This window comes from Vulpes lagopus, chromosome 2 (assembly GCF_018345385.1).
Source record: "Vulpes lagopus strain Blue_001 chromosome 2, ASM1834538v1, whole genome shotgun sequence".
NCBI classification, from domain to species: domain Eukaryota; kingdom Metazoa; phylum Chordata; class Mammalia; order Carnivora; family Canidae; genus Vulpes; species Vulpes lagopus.
In genome coordinates this window covers 92,665,686-92,688,134 of record NC_054825.1, presented here as the reverse complement: position 1 = coordinate 92,688,134, position 22,449 = coordinate 92,665,686, and the positions used below count along the sequence as shown (strand labels likewise).

Sequence of the window (22,449 nt, the reverse complement as noted above, 5' to 3'; positions counted from 1 at the left end):
AAAACAGTCACAGCCTAGCAGAGTGCTGATGAATGAAAAGCACTAAATATTTATGAATGAATGAATGAATGAATGAATGAATGAATAAATGAATGTTAACAACAACCAAAGTTTTAATCTCCTCCCAGGAAGCTCAATCTACATGCAAACAGGCAACCAGCAGGCTTAGTCAACCCATTTTTCCAGCATCATGGCTTATCCAAATTCCACTCAGATTAAAAAATCTACCATTTAATTTCATTGTACCTCTCAGATTAATACCTAAACTAGGTATTAATATTCCTTTGATAGATGAAGGAAACTAATGGTCAGAATAAGTTTCAGGATTTGCCCCACCCAGAGCACTTTTATCATACCCCTGTGTCCATCCTCCAGCTGCTCAGGGCATTGGCTGCTATCAGCTCTTGGAGAAGTACTTTCTTCTCCAGGGGATTGTCCCCAGTTGGATAGGAGCCATCTCAACACAAACACAGCCAGTGACTAATACTGGGATACTAAGGGCTGAGACCCTGGTCTTAGAATGGAACTAACTTCACGGTGCAGTGGATGTGCCAGAATTCCCACGGGGTCAGGCTGCCGTGCACCTCCAAGTGAGATTCCGTCTTTGCTGAGCCCTCCTTCTGCCCTCTCCTTTCCTCACTCCCTTGCTTCTGAGAGCACTCTTTCAATAAACCTGCACAAGATCTTAGTCTCAGGTTCTGCTACTTGGAATTTCAACCTAAGATAAGTTGATCTAAAAGTAATCCAAAGAAGTAGATTCTTTTTTTTCCTTTCTTCCCAAGAAGTAGATTCTTAAATGTGGTTCTGGAGTTGATTTCACTCCCTGGTCAGCTGGCAGTCGCTAGTAGTAGGTAGAGTACTGGTAGCCCCAGGCATGCTATAGAGATGAGAGTGCTAAGACTTTCACTTGTAGTGAATTTGGTGAGTGATAAAGGGAAAGAGATACACCAGCTAGTGCACTCTCTCTGTAGTTAGAGAATTGTGGGGGAAAGAGTAACTATAAATTATAGATTTGGGAGTCTTTACAAAACTTTCATATCAGTTCCTTGATTTGTAGAATGAGAGTTGTTGCAGTAAGATGGGCAAGTAGAAGTCCCTGAAAATACACTAGAATTCTCTATTAATTCTTTGCCTTGATGATCCAAAAGGATCCAGGCCATCTGGAATTTCCACAGAACTTCCCTTTGGTTCTCTAAATGGATGACATATTACAGGCCCCTCACCTTTTTATCTTGAATGGTATTGACACTTATTCTAGATATGGATTTGCCTTTTCTGCCTGTTGTGCTTCAGTTATCTCACTATGTGAAGGTTCATAAAGCATATATCCTGGGGTCACACCAAACATCATCTTTGGATCAAGGGGCCTTCTTTTCAGTAAAGGAGGTATGGCATTAAGTACATGATTATAGATCATATATATGCACCATCCAGAAACTGCCAGTCTGAAAGAACAGTGTAAGAGCATCTTGAGGGTACAGTCAAGGCACAAGCTTGGTGATGCCTGGTGAAGGACAGGGCACTATGCTTCAGGATGCAGAATATATCTTAAACCATCAGCCACTATATGGCTATATTCCCATTAAGAAGAATACATGGGGGATCCCTGGGTGGCGCAGTGGTTTGGCGCCTGCCTTTGGCCCAGGGCGCGATCCTGGAGACCCGGGATCGAATCCCACATCGGGCTCCTGGTGCATGGAGCCTGCTTCTCCCTCTGCCTGTGTCTCTGCCTCTCTCTCTCTCTTTGTGACTATCATAAATAAATAAAAATTAAAAAAAATTTAAAAAAGAAGAATACATGGGTCTGAGTATCAACGAATAAAAGTCAGAATGGTCCCACCATTACTTCCTGTGACTCTTTGAGGAAATTATGTTTCTTATTCTCACAATTTTAGGCTCTGTGGTTCTAAAGGTCCTGGTTCCCAGAAGGGGATGCTTCTACCAAAGAGCATAGTAAGAAAATCATTAAACTTATAGCTATGGATGCTGTAAATGAACCAGCAAAGAAAGGAGTTACCGTATTGTTAGGGTTACTTGACCCTTGTCACTAGAAGAAGCTGATATATTTGACACTCACGTCATTTACTAGAGTGTCCCTCGGTTCTAATACCCAGAAGTACAGCACCACAGCCCAATAATAGTAGGGTAGCCTATAGGTAACCTGTGTGAGATGAGAGTCTACCTGAGTCTCCCAGGAAAGCCACCTGGACCAAATTTGGTGATAGCTGGAAGAGAAGAGAATCTGGAGTGTGTGGTGATGAAGGGAGATGATAAACATCAGCTACAATCTTGGGACCAACTGCAACAGTGAGAAACTACATTTGATCCACTAAACTTTCTCCTCTTAGTTTTCCCAGAAATTGTGATCAACCAAAAACCTGGTAAGAAAGTAGAGCTAAGTGGGTATAAGCAGTGGACTGTAGTGCATGCTGTTTTTCCCAGATATCCTTAACCAGGTCAATGCACTAATCCCTAGTCTGCTGGGAAATTTGAGTTCTAAAGTTCCACAGCTGCCTCCTTTTCTAGAGAACTGACCTTGGCCAACTAGAAGTCCCTTTGCCTGGGAAGTTATCTCCCCTAGGGCAGATAGCCCATTCCGAAAACTGAATGACTTGGAAGTACTGACTGTTGACACTCCTGCTTCAAGGTGAGAAGAACTCTGTGGGCAATCTGAGCTCCATCACATCCTATGGGATCAGCCGAAGCTGAATTTATTCCTCCTGCTTTACCTTGCCTCTTTCTTCCCTTCTCCTGAGACGACTCCCTCAACAAATTACTTACCCAAGAATCCCCATGTCAGGCTGTGCTTCTAGGGGACTTGTCCTGAGAACTGCACATTTCCTAGAATCAGAATAGCTATTAAGTTGCAGAGTCACTATTATTTTAAAATATGTGTATATTTTTGTTCATCTCCAAAGACTTTCCTCTTTCACTAAGCCATACTCTCACTGGTATGCTATCCATCCATTTGCTAACCCTCCACTACTGATTTAATTTTTTTATTGAGAAACTGTTACAGAATCTAACATTGTGTTAAGAGTGTTTGAGGGGCGCCTGGGTGGCTCAGTCAGTTAGGCATCTGACTCTTGACTTTGGCTCAGGTCATTATCTCAGGATCATGAGATGGAGCCCTGCATCAGGCTCTGTGCTGGGTGTGGAGACCACTTGAGATTCTCTCTCTCTCCCTCTCACCCATCTCTCTCCAGAAAAGAGAGAGAGAGAGAAAAGTGTTTAAGATGTGGCTTGCTTCTTCAAGAGAAGCAATTATTTGAAATAACTAGTTCACAAACATTGGATGAAGAATGTGAAAAAGTGCCAGAGAGATAACAGAAATGACCCATGTATAAGGCAGTTCTGTGCAATTTTATCATTCCTAGACCTACTGTAACAAGTTCCAAATACACAGTTGGAACTGGGCTTCTCCACATCTGACCCCGGTGTGCTCCTAAGATATTTCAAACTTTCATAACTGTCCTCATTCCACCCATCCTGTCTTCTTCCCTCTCCATAGGACCCTGATTCCTAACAAAGAAAAAAAACGTTCTCATGGATGAAAAAGCTTCAATTCCTCCTGTTCTCCCACTATCAGTAAAATCTCTGCATTCTTTCTTTTTCACCTCAGATAACCTCCTTAGTTAGATTTTATCTTCAACTTATTCCATCAAATTATTTATTCTTTCTGCGTTTACTCTCTCATTTGTTTCTAACTCTCACTATATAAAGATACCTCCTTTGTTTCTAAATTAAAAATGAATTTACCTTTCTACTAACAATGGACATTTAGGCTGTTTCCTTTTAGGGATCTATTACGAAAAATGCTGCTATGAACTCTCTTGATATTGTATTGTTATATATACACGCACACAATGCATCAGACTCATCTAGAGAGCTTGTTAAAACATAGATGGCTGGGCCCCATCCCCAGTAGATCAGTAGGTTCCATAGACCTAGGGTAGGGCCCAAGAATTTGCATTTCTAAATGTTCCTAGATGATGCTAGTACTGCTGATCCAAGGACTCTACTTTGAGAACCACTTCTTTCAGGGATGTATCCACCAGGGGAAACTGCTTGGACATAGGGTATGAATGTCTTCAATTTTGATAATCCCAAACTGTTTTCCAAAGTGGTTGCACTACATTCCCACCAAAAATTAGAATTCCTCACCAATACTTGGCTATATAAAAATTTAAAGTTTGCTAATATGATAGGTGCACAGTGACATCTCATAGGCCTAATCAACCTTTCTCTGTTTATTAAACTTTTTAATGTTTGCTAGCCATTTGGATGACCTTTATTGTGAAATGCATAATCAGGTTATTTATTTCTTTTTCTATTGGATCTTCTGCCTGTTTTTAAAAAATCATATTTAAAGAGTCCTTTATGTATTTGGAAACAAGATTTTTATTGTTGGTGGTGGCGGTATTTGATTACATAGACTGTGAATGTCTTCTCAGTTTATGGTTTGTATTTTTATTCTTTTAATAGTATTTTTAGGACAGAAGTGTTCCATTTTTATGTAATTAAATGCACTAATCCTGACTCTTTTCTGAGTACGTGATTGCTAAGTTTAATTCAACTGTTAGAGCCAATTCCACTTTGTAAAAATAACGGAATGTTTCTATCAAAATTGTATTGTCTGCTGCTTTGTTTTTGATACAGCTTTAGGAAAAATCTTGCACCAAATGCACTTTTTAGAAGTGCTAAGGCTTAATAAAAATGCAAAGACTAAAAAAAATGCAAAGACTAATAATTTCTCAATGCAGACTAGAGGTTGAGAAAAGGATGCTAAGAACTTTTCAATCTTCCGAATGCAGATAGCCCCCCATGTATAGAACATTTTCCAAATACAAATGCCCATTCCCATCAGACTCACATGTGTAGAAACTCCTCTTGTGTTTCTATTTGTGACAAGACTACCCAGGCACAGTGAACCCCACTCCTTCAGCCTCAGGGAGGGAAAGAAAGGGGGAGAAAGATGGGGAGAAAGGAACAGAGAGAGTTCTGTCCCTGCTGCTCAGAAGTTCTTGTTATAGTACATGCTTTCCTCCTTCCCCAAAGCTTCTATTCCTATCTCTCGTTTCCCCCAACTCCACCCCAAATATCCTTGTCAGTGGAGAGAACTAGAGAGCTTTTCTTCCCATTTGGCTCATGGCAATGGTGGAGGTAGGGAGGGACCACACAAGCCAGCACCACAATGTCAAGTTTCTTCTTGGAAATCCAATTTGGAATTCACAATTTTTTTACGTATTAAAAAAACCATAATTATAAATGGCTCCATAGATGAGACTTTGGAAACACTTTTACTTTCAAAGATTTATTTATTTATTTATTCATGAGAGACACAGAGAGAAGAAGGCCTATGTGAGACATAGGTCAAGGGAGAAGCAGGCTTCAATGCATGGAGCCCGATGTGGGACTGGATCTGGGAAGCCACCCAGCCGCCCCTGGAAACACCTTTATATCTCTACAGAACAAATCAGTTCCTCAAACAAATAAAGCATTTAACCTACTAAAGTATATTATTAGAGTAGTTCTCAGTGGCCTTATGTTAGAATTTAAAGGAGGTTAAGATGAGACTTAGAAGCTAGATAGATACCTAGTTGGAAGAGGAAAGACTTTAAACTGCCTTTGCACATGGTTTACATAAACTGAAGAAAAAGTGAGAAAAATGGGTAGGCAAATGGCACCATTGTTACTTTGCCATGGCTGTGTGTGCCAATCGGTTCCACCCTTAAATTCCCTTTTGGCCTTCAGCTACTATAAACAAATTAACAGCATTAAAAATAGAAGCTTACTTTCATGTCATTTTCTTTTGCGGGCATTGTATACAGCATATTAACACAGATCCTTTGGGACTTCTAAGTTAGGAAACACTCATACGGACATACGAAGCAGATATACTACAAATGAAATAAAAATCACAAAAATTCACAGAAATTTGAAACATGATCTGTTTGATGAGTGAAAGTAAGTGTAGGGGTGCCTGGGTGGCTTAGTCAGTTGGGTGTCTGCCTTTGGCTCGGGCCATGATCCTGGGATCCCATGATCCGGGTCCTGGGATCGATACCTGCATTAGGCTCCCTGCTCAGTGGGGAGCCTACTTCTCCCTCTCCCTCTGCCTCTCCCCCTTCTTGTGCTCTCTGGCTCTCTCTCTCTGTCAAATAAGTAAATAAAATCTAAAAAAATAAAAGAAAGTGCGACTTGTGGGAAGTGGAAGAAATCATACTCTGATAAGAATATCATCACTTCTTTTTTATATGCATACCTATTCTGAAAAGTCAAAATGAAACAACTTCCCTGTGTTGATTTAAAACTAAGAAGAAGCCTTGGGGGCACCTGGCTGGCTCAGACAGTAGAGCATGTGACTCTTAATCTCAGGATTGTGAGTTCAAGCCCCACCTTGGGCATGGAGCCTGCTTAAAACAAAACAATAAAACCAAGAGGCATTAAATCTTCCCTAGGAACTAGACAAACTTACATTTGCTCAAATTCAAACCAAATCAAAGTACAAGCTCGGCTGCTTTCTTGCACCTGCAACTTTTACTGTAGGTAGACCATAATGAACCACATGTTTAACTGGGTACGTGAAATGTCGCACAAAGGTCAGTCCCATTCATTACACTTCTTGTTCTCAGATTCCGCGTTCTAATTTGTGAGTCCTGATGTTCAAGGACCTGGCTCTGCTATGAGAAACTGTTCCTCACAATCCTTTTGAATAATTCATTGAAGCAACTCTCTAACAGTTAAATTTTCATATATTCACAATTTTATAAAGCTTTATCATAGTTCTTTTTTTTCTATTTCTATTCATTTTTCTTTTTTTCATAGAAAAAAAAAATTGTTCCCCTCCAATCCATATCTTTTAAACTTAGGGTAAAGAATGGTGGCAACTTTATGGTGGCTGGTCCCAACTCTTGGGGGATGCTTTGAGATTTTGGGTATCTCCCTGACTAATCCAGCATGAGAACAATATTCTAAATCAGCACATATTTATAGAGTGCCAGCAAATCATTGGTAAATCATTATGCTATTATAACACAGAAAAAAAGTAAGATATTTCTGGGCAGTCTGGGTGGCTCAGTGGTTTGGCACTGCTTTCAGCCCAAGGCCTGATCCTGGAGACCCGGGATCGAGTCCCACATTGGGCTCCCCACATGGAGCCTGCTTCTCTCTGCCTGCGTCTCTGCCTCTCTCTCCCTCTCTCTCTGTGTGTCTCTCATGAATAAATAAATAAAATCTTTTTTAAAAAGTCAGATATTTCAAAGGAACTTACATTCAAGTAAGATATGTAATATGTACCCAGATAACACCAAAATTTATGTAATTATTCCTTTATTGTTGGCAGTAAAGCTATTTCCAGTCCTTTGCCGTCACTCAAAATATTTTCATAAACATTCATTCATTCATTTATTCAATAAATATTAATTTAGTACCTATGATATGTCAGTCATTAATCGTAGTGCTGCAAGATTTCATATCACTGCAATGAATGGAACTTCTATAAATACTTCAAAGTTCCTTTGTGAAATTTCTCCAGAGAAATTTTTGTTCAAAAATTGCACCAGCCTGTGTTTTAATGTAATCACTTAAGAATAGAGAGGGGCAGTCTACTAAATCTCAAATGAAGAGTTATAGAACGCATACCCGTGGCAATCATATTTTATGATTACCCGAGTAATCATAAAAAAGATACAGAACATTTATCCTTTTGAAACATATGCTCAATTAGAGGCAGAACCCTTCAAAAATCAAGTTTTAGATCTACTCAGATATATGAAACCTGGGATATCCAGTAAAGAAAAGCTAAAGACACTTTTAATCACAAGTAAATAAGATTATGTCTAGCAAACTTCTTTTTAAAAATTCCCTAAATCCTGTATCATTTAAATTCCATATCACTGTTTAATCCAACTATATATAAAACCCCAACACAAAATTTGCATGATGAGAAGGGAAGGATTGCTTGTTTTCCTTCTAAATTAGCAGAGCCTTAGTGTCTTTAAAAATATAGCAAACCAAAGTTTGTCTTCAGCATCTCCGTCACAGGTACAGTTCCTGCTTACTGTGATTGAGAAACTCCAGGTGCCTCGTTGCAAAAAGTTCTCGGCTATTTGTTGGCGTTAAATACTGTTTTGGCGACCTCTAGTGTGAAACATTGTATCAACACCCGCGAATGTTGAAAATCCTTATATATTAAAACTTGCTTACAGACCAAAAATGGTACCTGAAATAATTTTTCACTAAAGGAAATGTGACTTTAGTTCATGTCAATTTGAGGTTCATATTTTTCTGCAATAACAAAATGTTAGAGAGTGGTTACTTAGAGTACAATACATCCATGCAAGGAAATATTATACAACTATAAAACAAGACCAAAAAAAGAGAATAAGGAAGCTCTTCATGTACTCATCTGGGATGATCTCCATGATATGTCAAAGAAAATACAACAAAAAACAAACAATTCATTTGAGGACTTTGCTACTATCTATATTTTCTTCTTTAAAAAGATTTTATTTATTTATTCATGAGAGACACACATACAGAGAGAGAGAGAGGCAGAGACACAGGCAGAGAGAGAAGCAGGCTCCATGCAGGGAGCCCGATGTGGGACTCGATCCTGGGTCTCCAGGATCATGCCCTGGGCCAAAAAGGCAGCACTAAACCACTGAGGCAACCATGCTGCCCCTACTATCTACATTTTAAAAGGAATAAAATATCATATATATTTGTGTTTGCCTATATATACAATCCTAAAAAAAGTCTCTGGAAAGATAAACAAGATACATGTAGCCATGGTTACTTACTGAGGATGGGGGTAGGACAGATATTAGAAACTGCATTCCTTTGTATACTTCTTTTGTTTTTAAAGGACACCTTGACTGTTCAAAATATTAAATGAGTTTTGGGGCGCCTTGGGTGGCTCAGTCCGTTAAGCATCCTACTCTTTATCTCAGCTCAGGTCTTGATATCAGTGTTTTGAGTTCAAGCCCTACATTGGGCTCCACACTGGGCATGAGGCCTACTTAAAAAAAAAAAGGACAAAATATTAAATGACCTTAAATAAATTAAAGCCATTAGCACAAGACCAAGAATAATGAAAAGAGAAAATGTTACCTTGCATTTCCACACTTAAAAAATAAACAAGACAAAATATAATTTTCTGCTCAAAAATGCTTTTTATTTTCCTTTTATGTTTTTAATTCTACATTTTTCCAATGGCATCTTTTCTTGCATATTTTTCTTACTCAAATGCCAAATTGTACGATAGTATTTGATGGTTACATAGAAGAGACCTAACAGGCAGGATTGACGTGAAGTAGTATCTTGAGTCAGGAAATAGTAGAAGATCTCCTGGTATGTCTTCCCATGCTTTCTCTAAGATCTCTGGTTACAGACCAAAATGCTTTATTGGCAATAAGTGTAAGAAGTTGTGTTATTCCTTAGTAGGTCACAATATAAGACTCACAAGGAACATCTTTAAGTACATATGGAAGATACTCCAGAATAAATCTAACCAAAGATGTGACAGATCTTTACGGAAAAAAATTATACAGTTTTATTTAAATTCAAAATAGTAGACTTAAATAAATTGTAATGTTTTCTATGTGTATAGATGAGAAAACTCAAAATAGTTAAGATGACAATTCTCCCCAGGACACATGGTGGCTCAGTGATTGAGCATCTGCCTTTGGCTCAGGTCATGATCCTGGGGTCCTGGGATCAAGTACCACACCAGGCTCCCCACAGGGAGCTTGCTTCTCCCTCTGCCTATGTCTCTACCTCTTTCTCTGTTTCTCTCATAAATAAATAAATAAATAAATAAATAAATAAATAAATAAATAAATAAATAAAATCTTTTAAAAAAATGACAATTCTCTCCAAATAAATCGCAGGGTTGTTTTTTTTTTTTAAGATTTATTTATCAATGAGAGACACAGAGCAACAGAGAGGCAGAGGGAGAAACAGGCTCCATACAGGGAGCCCGACGCTGGACTCGATTCAGGGTCTCCAGGATCACGCCCCAGGCCAAAGGCAGGCGCCAAACCGCTGAGCCACCCAGGGATCCCGGAAGCAGTTTTTATGGGTTTTTATGTTATTTGCAAGCTGGTCTTATTAAATGGAACTTTTTTGATGACTTTGAGGTTCACTCGGGGAAATGCACAAAATACCATTCAGAGATCTGTTTAGATTTTAGAAGTTAATTTATAAGTGTATTAAAGTTATATGAAAAAACTGCCTTTTTTCCTTAAGCTTGTAACTTCAGTTAAAAAATCCTAAATTATCCATAAACCTAGCAAAATTTCACAGTCTTACAAGGTGTTTGGATAAAATTTAGTTTCACTCCAAATTTTTATTCTTCAACATTTTAAACCACACTTATTAATGTAATATGTTGCATTTTCCTTGTAAGTATTACAATTGTCTGACTTAATAAATAAAGTTTTCTTATGTGGTTAAACTGTGTTCACAAATCTAATTAATTAAATTTATAAATATGTAAAAAGATACATTTTCTTATATAGTCCTCATTACTGTATAAAACCATTACCACTGACTGAATTGTGTCCCCCCAAAATTCACGATGAAGTCCTAACTCCCAGTAACTCAATGTGGCTGAATTTGAATGGAGGGCCTTTAGGTAAAATTAGGCCACATGAGTGGACCTTAATCCAATATGATTGGCCTTCTTATAAAAAGAGATTAAGACACAGCCATACAGAGGAACACAGAGGGAAGATGGCCATCAGCAAATCACGGAGGGAAGCCTCAGAATGAAACCAACACTGCCATCACTTTGATCTCTGACTTCTAGCCTCCAGACCTATGAGGGAATAATTTCTATTGTTTAAGGTACACAGTTTGTGGTACTTTGTTTGGGCAGCCCCAGCAAACTAATACACCTTAGCTCCTAATTACTATATGTAAATGTACTTTCTATCTAGTTCTAAGGGCCCTTTGAATTTGAGGAATTCTCTCATATCCTTAGAATCATTCTTACTGATAGGGAAATAATATTAATTTCCCTGGCTTTGACTATGCAATCACAATTTCCATGAGGATTTTACTGACAACTCTAAATTCATGTGGAAGAGCAAAGGATCAAGAATTGTTAAGACATTTCTAAAAGAAGGAAATTGTACGACTTTCAACCTGTCCGGACATCAAGATTTATTATAAAGATATAATAATTAACACCTTTAAAAAAAATTTTAAAAACCCCACAATAACTAACATCTTGTGTTACCAATGTGCATATAGACAAAGAGACTAATGGAACAGAATGCCCAGAAACACATATATAAGAGAAGCATTAAAGATTAGTAGGGAAAGTTTGTACTATTTAATGAATGATCCTTATCACTGGGAACTAGTTAACCATGTAGGAAAATGTTTGAAAATTAGATCCCTGAAGCCAAGCAAATCAAAAGAAAAACTTCCAGGTAGATTAAATTAAAAATCAAAATTTAAAAACTTTTAGAATGAAATAAAGGAAACTATTTTTTATAGCCCAACGGTAAAAAGAGTTTTGCTTAATTCTGGGTTTTTAAAAAAGATTTTATTTATTTATTCATGAGAGACAGAGGGAGGCAGAGACATAGGCAGGGAGAGAAGCAGGCTCCCCGCAGATAACTTGATGCAGGGACTTTATCTTAGGATCCTGGGATCATGCCCTGAGCCAAAGGCAGATGCTCAACCACTGAGCCACCCACCCAGGTGTCCCTTAATTTCATTTTTTAATCCAATGACGAAAAAGCATGAAACATAAAGGAAGGTTGATAGATTTCACTACTTTAAACTTAACTTCTGTACAAGATACCATAAAGAAGGTATCACAGACTGGAAAAAAAATACTTTCATTGCATTAACTAGCAGGTCTGGTATTCTGAATATATAATGATCTCCTAAAAAATTAGTAAGAAAAACACAAACATTGCAATTTAAAAAATTGTCAAAGTATGAATATGCAACTCACAAATCAGAAATATAACAGACCAATAAACTCATAAAAAGCATGTCTTCCTAGTAAGCAGGGGATTGCAAATTATAGACACAGTGAAATTCCATTCCACCCACTGAATCTGAATAAATTTTTTAAATATCTGAGGATATTTTGAGATATTTTAAATATCTGATATTTTTTAAATATCAAGTTTTGGGAAGGATGTGGATCAAAAGGAATTCTCATTCTCTTGCTGGGAAAGCCAATTAGTATAAGCAGTTTGAGAGCAATTTGGCAATAACTAGCAAAGCTTGAAGATACTCATCCCTATGTCTCAACAATTTTTTACCCATATATATGCCCTAGAGAAACTTCTTCATGTATATAATAATATATATACAAAAATATTTATTGCAGCATTGTTTCTTATGCAAAGATGTAAAATTAAATGTCTATCATTGAGTTAATGGACACATTATGGTATATTAATTCAACAACGTGCTACACAACAGGAAAAATGAACTAAAACCGCGTATATTAACATGGATTCTGATGAGGGAAAGAAAAATACCCACAGGGTATCATTTATGTTAAACTTCAAACATGTGTAACAATAACCCCTTGGATACACAAACTTTCAGCAATCAACAACAAAAACAAAAAACCCCAACCAGACTGGGAAATGGTGACCTTTAAATTCAAGCTGGTTTCTTGAAGTAAATAGATTAGGGAGGGGAACATAGAGAACTTCATTTTTTCTATTTTATTTCTTTGAAAACCAAAACCAAAACAAATATAACCAAGTTGGAAGCAATGGCAAAATGGTAAGCTCTGATATATCTGGACAGTGAATCCTCAGGTATATCTTAGAACAGTCTCTACATTTTAGGAATGAAATGTTATATAACATGGTTTAAACCAAAGAATAAGACTTTTATTTTTCCATTTTTTGGTACAGGCATTTGTTCCCATAAAGAATGCTTTTTGCCATTTTCTTTCCTTTAAATATATATTTTTTTTAGAAAGTAAAAATTGTTTATGTTTTAGGTTTGCAACATGATTTAATGTATACGCATAATGAAATGATCGCTACAGTTAGGCTAATCAACATGTCCTGAAATCCACTCTCTTGGCAAATTTCTAATATTCAACACAGGATTAACTTTAATCGTCATGCTGTGTGTACATTAGATCTCTAGGCTTACTCATCTGTACCTAACTGCAGAATAGAACCATTTTAAAGTCATCTTTCTCCCACTAAAGATGTTCCCTTCTATTTGCTGCCACAGTTGTTCATCCATTCATCAAACGTTTTTGGAGAATGCGAGCTCTACCAGGCCAAGTATCGCAAGCGGGGCATCACAGAACGATACCACAAAAGAAGCTGTGATAAATGATGGCATCAAAAAAGCATACGCTACTTTTCCCAAGGAGTTTGAATTCACACGAGGGAGTTCTCAAAAAAAAAAAAAAAAAAAGAACCCAAAACGTAGGATATAAAGCGATCGTAATGAAGCGATGTACAGGAGACTGCACGTCTGTCTGGTGTGGCCAAAGCCGATTTCAAGGAGATGCTTGTGAGCTGACTTAAAGAGAGAAGTTGTTGGCCAAGGGAACAAAAGCATTCCAAGCGGAGGGAACATCTAGTACCGGGAACTGGAGAGGCGAGCTGCACGGACGCCGAGACGCACAGGCCCGGGTGCGTGGGGGGGCGAGCAGCTGGGGGCGGAGATCAAACGGAGCAGCTGGAGAGTCGGGGGTGGGGAGGGGGTGGGGGTGGGGTGGGGGTGGGGGGGGGGCGGGGCTCGGTGTGGGAGCCCGAACGCGTCGGCGCCCGCAGGGTACTCGGGCACCGGGCAGGCCACGGCGGCCCCGCCAGCGCTGAAGGACGACGCACAGCTGGGAGCCGCAGTCGCGTGGACCGATTCTCAGGGCGACCCACCCCGGGCCGTGACGGGGCCCCCACGCCGCCACATTCGCTCCGAAACCAAAGTTACACCGAGGTTACCCTCACGGCGGCCTGTGGGAGCTCCCCACTTCTTCGCACTCCCAGCCGCCCAGGGATGCTCCCCGCCTCCCCGGCACGACGCTCCACCAGGCGCCGGCGGGCTCTTAAACCGCGACGACCGCCCGGGGAGGCGGGCGCGCACCAACCCTCGGCGACCACAGGTCCCGACATGCAACGCTCCGCGCTAGAGCAAGGGCCACTGAATGGACCATAATGCAACGCTCCACGGAGGGGGCGGAGCTCTCCACGGCGGGGGCGGGGCGCGGGCGGCCGACTGGTAGCGTCGCCTAGGCAACCCCAATTCCCTGACGGAACACACTTCCGCTTCCTCCTCTGAGCGGTAGGACCGCGAGTCCTCGCGGCTCCGTGGCTGTGACGTCATTCTCCTGCGACTGAGCCGGCCGGGAGGTTCCGTGTCGTGGGCTCTCTCCCGCGTGGAAATCTAGAGCAGCTTCTCCTCTGCGGCGTCTGACCTGGGCGCAAAGGGAAAGCGGCGAGATGACTGACCGCTACACTATCCACAGCCAGCTGGAGCACCTGCAGTCCAAGTACATCGGCACGGGCCACGCCGACACCACCAAGTGGGAGTGGCTGGTAAACCAGCACCGCGACTCCTACTGCTCCTACATGGGTCACTTCGACCTTCTCAACTACTTCGCCATTGCGGAGAATGAGAGCAAAGCGCGAGTCCGCTTCAACTTGATGGAGAAGATGCTGCAGCCTTGCGGACCGCCAGCCGACAAGCCGGAGGAGAACTGACACCCCCGTCTCGTCACTGCTACGCGGGAGCGTGTCCCGAGTTCCTCCCGTTTGCCGTTACTCCCGCGTGTTCCTGCCCCGAAGTGGACCGATTCTCCATTGCTCCTGTTTCTCGCGCCTTCCTCGTGCAGAAGTGCTTAGCTGAGGCCGTCCCGCCTGACCTGCTTTCCTGTGGACCCTTAGGAACAGCGTTGGGAGACTGTCAGGACCCGTGAGAACTGAGACGGTGGAGAGGTCCTAAACCAGCAAGAGAGGGGGGGAGGAACTGGGATCAGACGGGATTTGGAGGCTCTTTTTTGGCTAGTTGATTGTCGTTTCTTTTTCCATAAAGTCTAGAAGTTTTTCAATCACTTGGTGTGGACCACTTGCGTTTGAGTGGAGGGGGTCCAGGGAGGGCTTTGGGGACTTTAGTTTCTTGGGAGACCGAAGAGGCGGGAGATGGATGGGTGGAGGAGTTGAGCACAGGGCCGGCGTTCATTGCCATACAGTTAGATCCGCCTTGCACGATCTTTATAATATTCCCCAACCCAGACTTCTTCTCCCAAGAGCTTTTTTTCAGGCCCACAATGCCTTCAGGACTGAGGATTAAGGTTTATGATCACTGTATCCCTCTTTCATGTTCTTGCATTCAGAAAAATCTTTACTAGCATTGCCCACTCCTCTATGTAAGTTGCATCGTCTCTTTCTCTTGGGATTCTGGATACATCCTGAAAAACGACAGGCTGTCAGACGAGTTCTTTCATTCATTCAACATTCAACAAATACTTGTTGAGTCAGTTCTACGTGGTGGGCATTTTGCCTCGCTTTTGGAGCTTATGTTATACTTGGGGGGCACACAAATTGTAGGCATAAACAAGTTTATTAGGTGTTGTGCAGGATGGGAGTAGCAGTACGTTTGCAGTTTCAAACAAGATGCTTATGTTAGACTATAGGGATGGTTACACTTGAGCAAAGACTAAGGAAGGGAGGGAAATAGTCACGCAGAAAACAGGGAATTGCTTTCCAGGCAGAGCGAACTGCCAGTGCAATGGTGGTAATACTGAAATTGTCTGGCTTTTTGGAGGAACATCAAAGAGGCAAATGTGGCTGGAGGGAGTGAGCAAGGGGAGGAGTAGAGTAGTACTTTGTGTGCCCCCCAAGTATAACATAACATAACCTCCTCCATGGGTGATGGAGGAGGAACAGGTAAGAGTAGAGCCTGGTAGGCCAGTGCAAGAACTTGTGACTTTATCCTGAGGGAAATGAGGAGCCATTGGGACTAGTGGTTTTAAGTAATGTGAGCTGACATATTTTAGATCAGTAATTCTCAAACCTTTTGGCCTTGGGACTTCATTACGTTCTTAAAAATTCTTGAATACCACAGAGTCTGTTAATGAGGGTTCTAGCTGTTGATAGTCATCAAATTGGAAATTAAAACAAAATTGTAAAATATTTAGTAATTCATGTAGATAACAATAAAACCATTACATGTTAGCAAACACACTTTATGAAAAATAACTTTTTCCAAAAGCAATTCAGTGAGAAGAATTAAAAAAAAAAAAACAGTTTTGCAAATGTCTTCAATGTCAGGTTTAACAGAAAAGAGCTGGACTCTCCTGTCTGCTTCTGTATTTGAACTATTGTGATACGAAGTTTTGGTTGAAGTCTGAAAAGTCCACAAAAATATGTGGTAAGGGAGAAATATTCTAATAGCCTTTTCAAGTAATTGTGGATAATTGTTAGTTCTCTAGCAAAACTCCCAAGTAGTAATTTCTTAAGTTATTTCTTAAGTAATTTCTTAAGTTATAACATGGACTCTGATCAATGAACTTTTCATTCTGTTACAGTAGAATTAATTCCTCTATCTTGAACTTAGAAAGAATCCTTTACCCATACATGATTTTGTAACCTCATACATCCTTCATTTGGAAAGTATTGGCTCACAGTGATAGAGACCTTACAATGTTGACACATCTCATTATACATATCAAGAGATTACATTCATTCATATTACTACTGATCTCATCGGAGAAGTCTTACAGTAGTGGGAAGCTGAAAAACTAAGAGCGATGGTATAAGTTTTCCACGATTTTAAGTTTGGCTTGATAGCTTCAATTAGGTCGACCAGTAGCAAATACTGTCTTTTGTTTTCCTTGAAGTGACAGGCCCACTTGGTTCATTTTCAAGGAAATGTCTGCCAAATACCCAATTCCAAGTAACTATAGTTTGTCAATCGTTCAAGTAAAAAATGGTATTCCTTGAGGCTTAAAAAAAAAAGCTGGTTCAGTTTGCAACCAAAATAATAAGTGCCTTTCCTTAAAACCATCGTACTTTGGCAGCAGCAGAAATGCTTTATGCTTACTACCAATTTTGTCACATGAAATATTTAAAAAGATGTCCCCTCAAGAGCTAGGATTTCATAAAATTACTACTTTCTACTGCATAAAGAACATTTTTAAGTGAAACTGAGTTGACTTTTTGGCTTTGTTTGTTTTCATTGAGAGTACATGGCAGTGGAAAATACAGATTGCTAGTACTTTTTGGTGCCACTACTTTGATTCATGCTAAGTGCTTGTTTACTCTCCGTTGCTTTTCTATCATCTGTACAAATGCTGAAGCAGCTAAGAATGGCAAATCTTAGTATTATGAAAATAATGTTAACTTCACAGATTTCCTGAAATTCCTTTCCCATTATCTTTGCTTGAAAAATACTGATACATGGTAGGTTAAACTATGGTTATTTAGACTTGAGTATTTGGTAGGCATTTGATAAAAATAATGAATGGAAATGTATATCAAGGATGCCTGGGTGGCTCAGTGGTTGAGTCTGTCTCCGGCTCAGGGTGTGCTGGGGTCCTGGGATCAAGTCCTGCATCAGGCTCCCTTGGGGGTAGCCTGCTTCTCCCTCTGCCTGTGTCTCTCCCTATCTCTGTGTCTCTTATGAATAAATAAATAACATCTTGAAAAAAAGAAAAGGATGTTACTTCAAGGTGAACAACTGACCAGTTTCAGAGGATCCCTCTGGCTGCTATGTTGAGAATAGACTGAGGTGGTGTAACAGAACAGACTGTTATTGTTAGCAATTAAGTGAAAATATTAACACTAATGCTTTCTTCTCCCTTAATGTTAACGAGTAGGAGAGATTCAAGCTGTAAATCTCCATCCTTAAAAAACTTAAAGGTATACAAAGTGGCATGAGACTGGGCCCCCATCTCTAACTAGAAGCTGTAGCAGTAGACCAAGAGAGATGACAACCTACCCTGGGATAGACAGGAAGGGATTGGATACTTAGTATGGAGTAGCTTGTATAAAGAATCAAATAAGTAATGTAGACAATAAGACCTGCAAGAATTTAAAGGGAAGTTAGTAACTTAGAGAAAGACTTCATGAGGTGGCTAGGATTTATATTGTTAGGTTGCACAAGCCCAAGTGTTTAGAATAGTGCCTGGCACATCACAAGTGTTCAATAAATATTGAGTGTTGAATATGGAGAGACAGAACTTAATCCTGATAATATACTGGGTCATTCTAATTCATATCCTTATGCAGTCTTCAACTTACTCAAAATAGGTAATACCAAAGAAAAAATATATTTGAAAACATGCCTCCTAAATAGTAAGGATAGCTAACATATTGATAGCTTTTATAGTGCACAAAGGGTTTTATGTGATCTTTGGGGAGGTATTTGTTTTACAGATGAAAAATTTCAGACAACTAATTTGCCCAAGGTTATACAATTACTATGTGGTTAAGCCAGGATTTGAACTGGGCCTTTCTAGCTCCAAAGTACAGTCATATATACTGTTACACAAGCAGGTCTAATACATAAAGATCATATTAGAATATTTTGAAATTAGTTATTGTCTCGTAAAAAAATGAAAATTAACAAATTAAGTAGTGTACTGAAAGAGTATCAGACCAGTATGAAAAGTTCTTATATACTATATAACTCTAAGTAAAAAATGTAGCTTGAAATGTATTAAAGATAATTTTTAAAGAAAAATAAATAAATATAATTTTAATGGGAAAAGGAAAACTAATTTGTATGGGAAAAATTGATTCAAAGATCTGAAAGTAAACAAAGTGCAGCTAAAATAAATTTAATTGAGCCAGTTATTCTTTTTTTGTTGTTCTGGTATAAAATAATATTCGTATCAAACACAGGAGGGCAGCAGATGATGCTCTGATAGAAAAGACTTTTGGAAAGAGCTCCAGACCTGTGGATTTCTGCTAATTGGAGAAAATCAACTTTTTCTATATTTATTGACACTGATGTTGTAATTAGAAAGCTACTCAGTGAACCATAAAGAGATAGCATGTTTTTAACAAATACATAGTGAATACTACAAATCCCTGTATTATGCTTACAAACATGGGACAAGATGTGGCCCTGCCCTTATTATTTTTTTAAGATTTTATTTATTCATGAGAGACACAGAGAGGCAGAGGCAGAGGCAGGCTTCATGCAGGGAGCCTGATGTGGGACTCGACCCCAAGACTCCAGGATCACACCCTGAGCTGAAGGCAGATGCTTAACCTCTGAGCCACCCAGGCGTCCCATGGCCCTGCCCTTAAAAGGGAAATATATACACAAAGCAAGTGGTAAGTGCTAATGAAAGACAGAGAAAAAAGGCTATAAAATTTACAAGAAGAGATTATTGCAAACTGCCAGTGAGGGAGTGAATGAGGACATTGTTGAGAAAGGGCTCAAGTGATAAGGAGGGACCTTGAGTGATAAGTAGGATGTATATGTGTTAAGACAATGGCAAAGCAGAATGAGCCTCTGGAGATAATACCAGCTGTCCCAGGGGGGTTAGAATTCAAACCACTCCTAACCATTTAAAACCTTTCCATTACTTTCATTAACTTATGGTCCCTACTCACTGGCTCTTGCTTTTTTCATAAGGCTGGAAAAGCAAGTTAAGGTTCAAAGCCTAGAATAACAATGAGATAACAGCTACTATTTACTGAGCACTCATTACATGCCAAAAACTTTCATAAATTATCTCAATTAATCTTCACACCAACCCTGGGAAGGTTATTATCCCATTCTAACAGTAAGCAAACAGACATAGGAAAACTTCTATTGTTTGCCTAGTACCACTCAGCTGGTAAGTGTTAAGGCAGGAATTTACACTCAGATCTGATTTCCAGCATCCAGGCTCTTAGAGGTTGGGTCAAAGTTTCCAAAACTGTTTCACAGAATTCTGATTCCATGAAAAGGTATAGATTGGGGTTGGGGAGGGGGGAATAAAAAGGAATATCTTGGTCATATAAGTTTCAAAAATGCCCCCATGGTTTGGAGGTTCATGCTTCAGGTTAGTTTTTTAAAATTCTGGAGTAAGAAATTTTTCTTAACTCATCACTTCCTAAACTTACTTGTAGTTTCTTTTCTCAAGAAACACTTATCAAGATGATTTTGAGAAATACCTTTGGGGGATACTGCTTTTGGCAAGGAAAGAAATTTGAATAGAAAAATGTATTCAACTTTGAGCTTGGGGGAAATTAATCTGGTGGCAATGTGTAGGTGGAGCCCATAACCACAGACAACTTCCCTTTCCTCTTCAATTGTAATTCCCTCACCTTTGTGAGTGAAGCGTTCTTTGTTCTCAGCTCGGATTCTTTTCATCTCTCTGAGACTAGCAATTTAAGATATTAGAAAGAAAAGAGACTTAGACTGTACAAATTAGTGACAAAGCTATTAAGGTTATTTTCCAGGGAAAGGGCATTAAAAAAAAAAACAGTGTTATTGAGGAATTTGGATATTTTTGTTCACTAATTTTATTAGTTCTGGAAGATGTATACCTACAAGAAATCAGTAGTGAATGATCTTACACCTAACAGTTGTTCTACTTCAGAGGGATGATCATTTGTTCTTAATTTAACTGGCTTTTAATCTCACATCCCACATTTCCATCAGGCTCCCCATCCTTCATTTTCCTTACCTGCAGTACTCACATCACACATAACTGCCTACTCCAGTCACTTAGGACAGAAATAGTGAAAACTGGGAAGGGGCGAGGGGGTGTTGGTAGGACACCAGGACACGGAAGAAGACTCCATCTCATCTCTCACATGGCACAAATGGTCTGCTACAAATGGCCCTTTGAACCTCTATCTCTTTGATCTGCATGACCTCAGAATCCCTCCTCTTCTTCCCTCCCCTCATTTCCTAGCCACAGTTCTGAGTTGTTATCTTGTCCCCCAGCCTTTCCTCTTATCATGCTATCCTCCTGCTTTAATGAACCTTATTCTTTTTTTTCTCCACACTCCCTACAAAAGTAGCAGTTTTCAAAACAGAAATGTCATCATACTGTGAAGAAAGAGGAAAAATTTAAGTAGGTACCTGGAGGGGTTGTGGTACACAGCATCAAAGAGGTTAGGATGCCCACCTCCTCAGCCCCCTCTCCTCACCAAGTCTCCCGACTAGCAGCCCAGAGCCCGAGTCTCTGCTTCTGGTCCATCACTCTCCATTTCAGAATTCTGCTTTTACAGTGAGGATAATATCACAGTCCTCTCTCCTTCATCAATTTCCATATAAGGATCAAGTGATAGGTACTTTTTAGAAAAATTTGGCTTTTTCTAATTAGAAAAATAAGAAAGGTACAAAGAATAACATGGATACCTCAAATTAACAACTGTTGATATTGTATCAAATGTTCTTTCCTCTTAATGATTTTTAGGATAATTCTGCAAATAATGTACGTATATGTAGCCTTTCTAAAAAGTAAAAAGAAGCGTTGCAGATAAGACTTTCCTTTGACCACTCCTAACCTAGTTTTTCCTTTCTCCATATGTGCATGCCATCCCTACCACCAAATAATAACTTCTGTGAGTGTTCTCCCAGTAAATTCATTAGCTCAAACATACATCACTATCTTGAAGTATTTAGTGTTTTAAAAATATATACCCATGAAAAGATTTGGCAATTCCTCAAAAGCTAAACATAATTACATAAGATCCAGCAATTCCATTTCTGGTTATATACCTATAAGAATTGAAAGCAAGAACTTGAATAGATATTTATACACCAATTTCGATGCATCATTGTCAGAATAGCCAAAAGATAAAAACAATCTAAGTGTCGATCAACAGATGAATGAATTAGACAAACTATGGTATATAATACATAAAATGGAAAATTATTCAACCATAAAAAGTAACAAAGTTATCCTACATACTGCAACATAGATGAATCTTGAAGACATTACATTAAATGAAATAAGCAAGACACAAAAAGACAAATATTGTATGATTCCATTTATTCAAGGTATCTAGACTACGTAAATTCATGGAGACTAAAAGTTGATTAGTGATTACCAGAGGTTGTGGAGGGGCACAAAAGTGAGTTATTGCTTGAGAATTACAGAATTTTTGTTTAGAGCAATGAAACAGTTTTGGAAAACATAGTGCTGGTGGCTGCACTATACTGTGAATGTAATTAATGCCAGTGAACTGTATACTTAAAAATTATTTAAAAATTTTTAAAGTTATAGGTGTTTTACTATAATTTAAAAAATTATTAACGTCAAAACTATTGAATTGTACATTTTAATTTTTTAAGATCTATTTATTTATTTTAGAGAGATGGGGAGAGAGAGCAAGCGCAGGAATGGACAGAGGGAAAGAGAGAGAGAAACTTTAGCAGACTCTTTGCTGAGCTCAGAGCCTGACACAGGGCTTGATCCCACAACCCTGAGATCATGATCTCAGCCAAAACCAAGAATCAGAGGCCCAATTGACTGCACCACCCAAGGGTCCC

The 22,449-nt window shown here is 39.3% G+C and overlaps 1 protein-coding gene across 1 annotated transcript; it reads left to right on the top strand.

Annotated features, from left to right (window-relative positions):
• Positions 1-14,316: 14,316 nt before the first annotated feature.
• On the top strand, positions 14,317-15,058 carry SF3B5 (splicing factor 3b subunit 5). Its single transcript, XM_041746468.1, has one exon. It carries the CDS (start codon positions 14,448-14,450, stop codon positions 14,706-14,708), a length of 261 nt encoding a protein of 86 aa, XP_041602402.1. The 5' UTR covers positions 14,317-14,447; the 3' UTR covers positions 14,709-15,058.
• The last annotated feature ends 7,391 nt before the right edge of the window (positions 15,059-22,449 follow it).

What these genes read in the sequence shown, in the direction of transcription:
- SF3B5 (XM_041746468.1), top strand. Translation starts at nt 14,448, where the DNA reads ATGACTGACCGCTACACTATCCACAGCCAGCTGGAGCACCTGCAGTCC.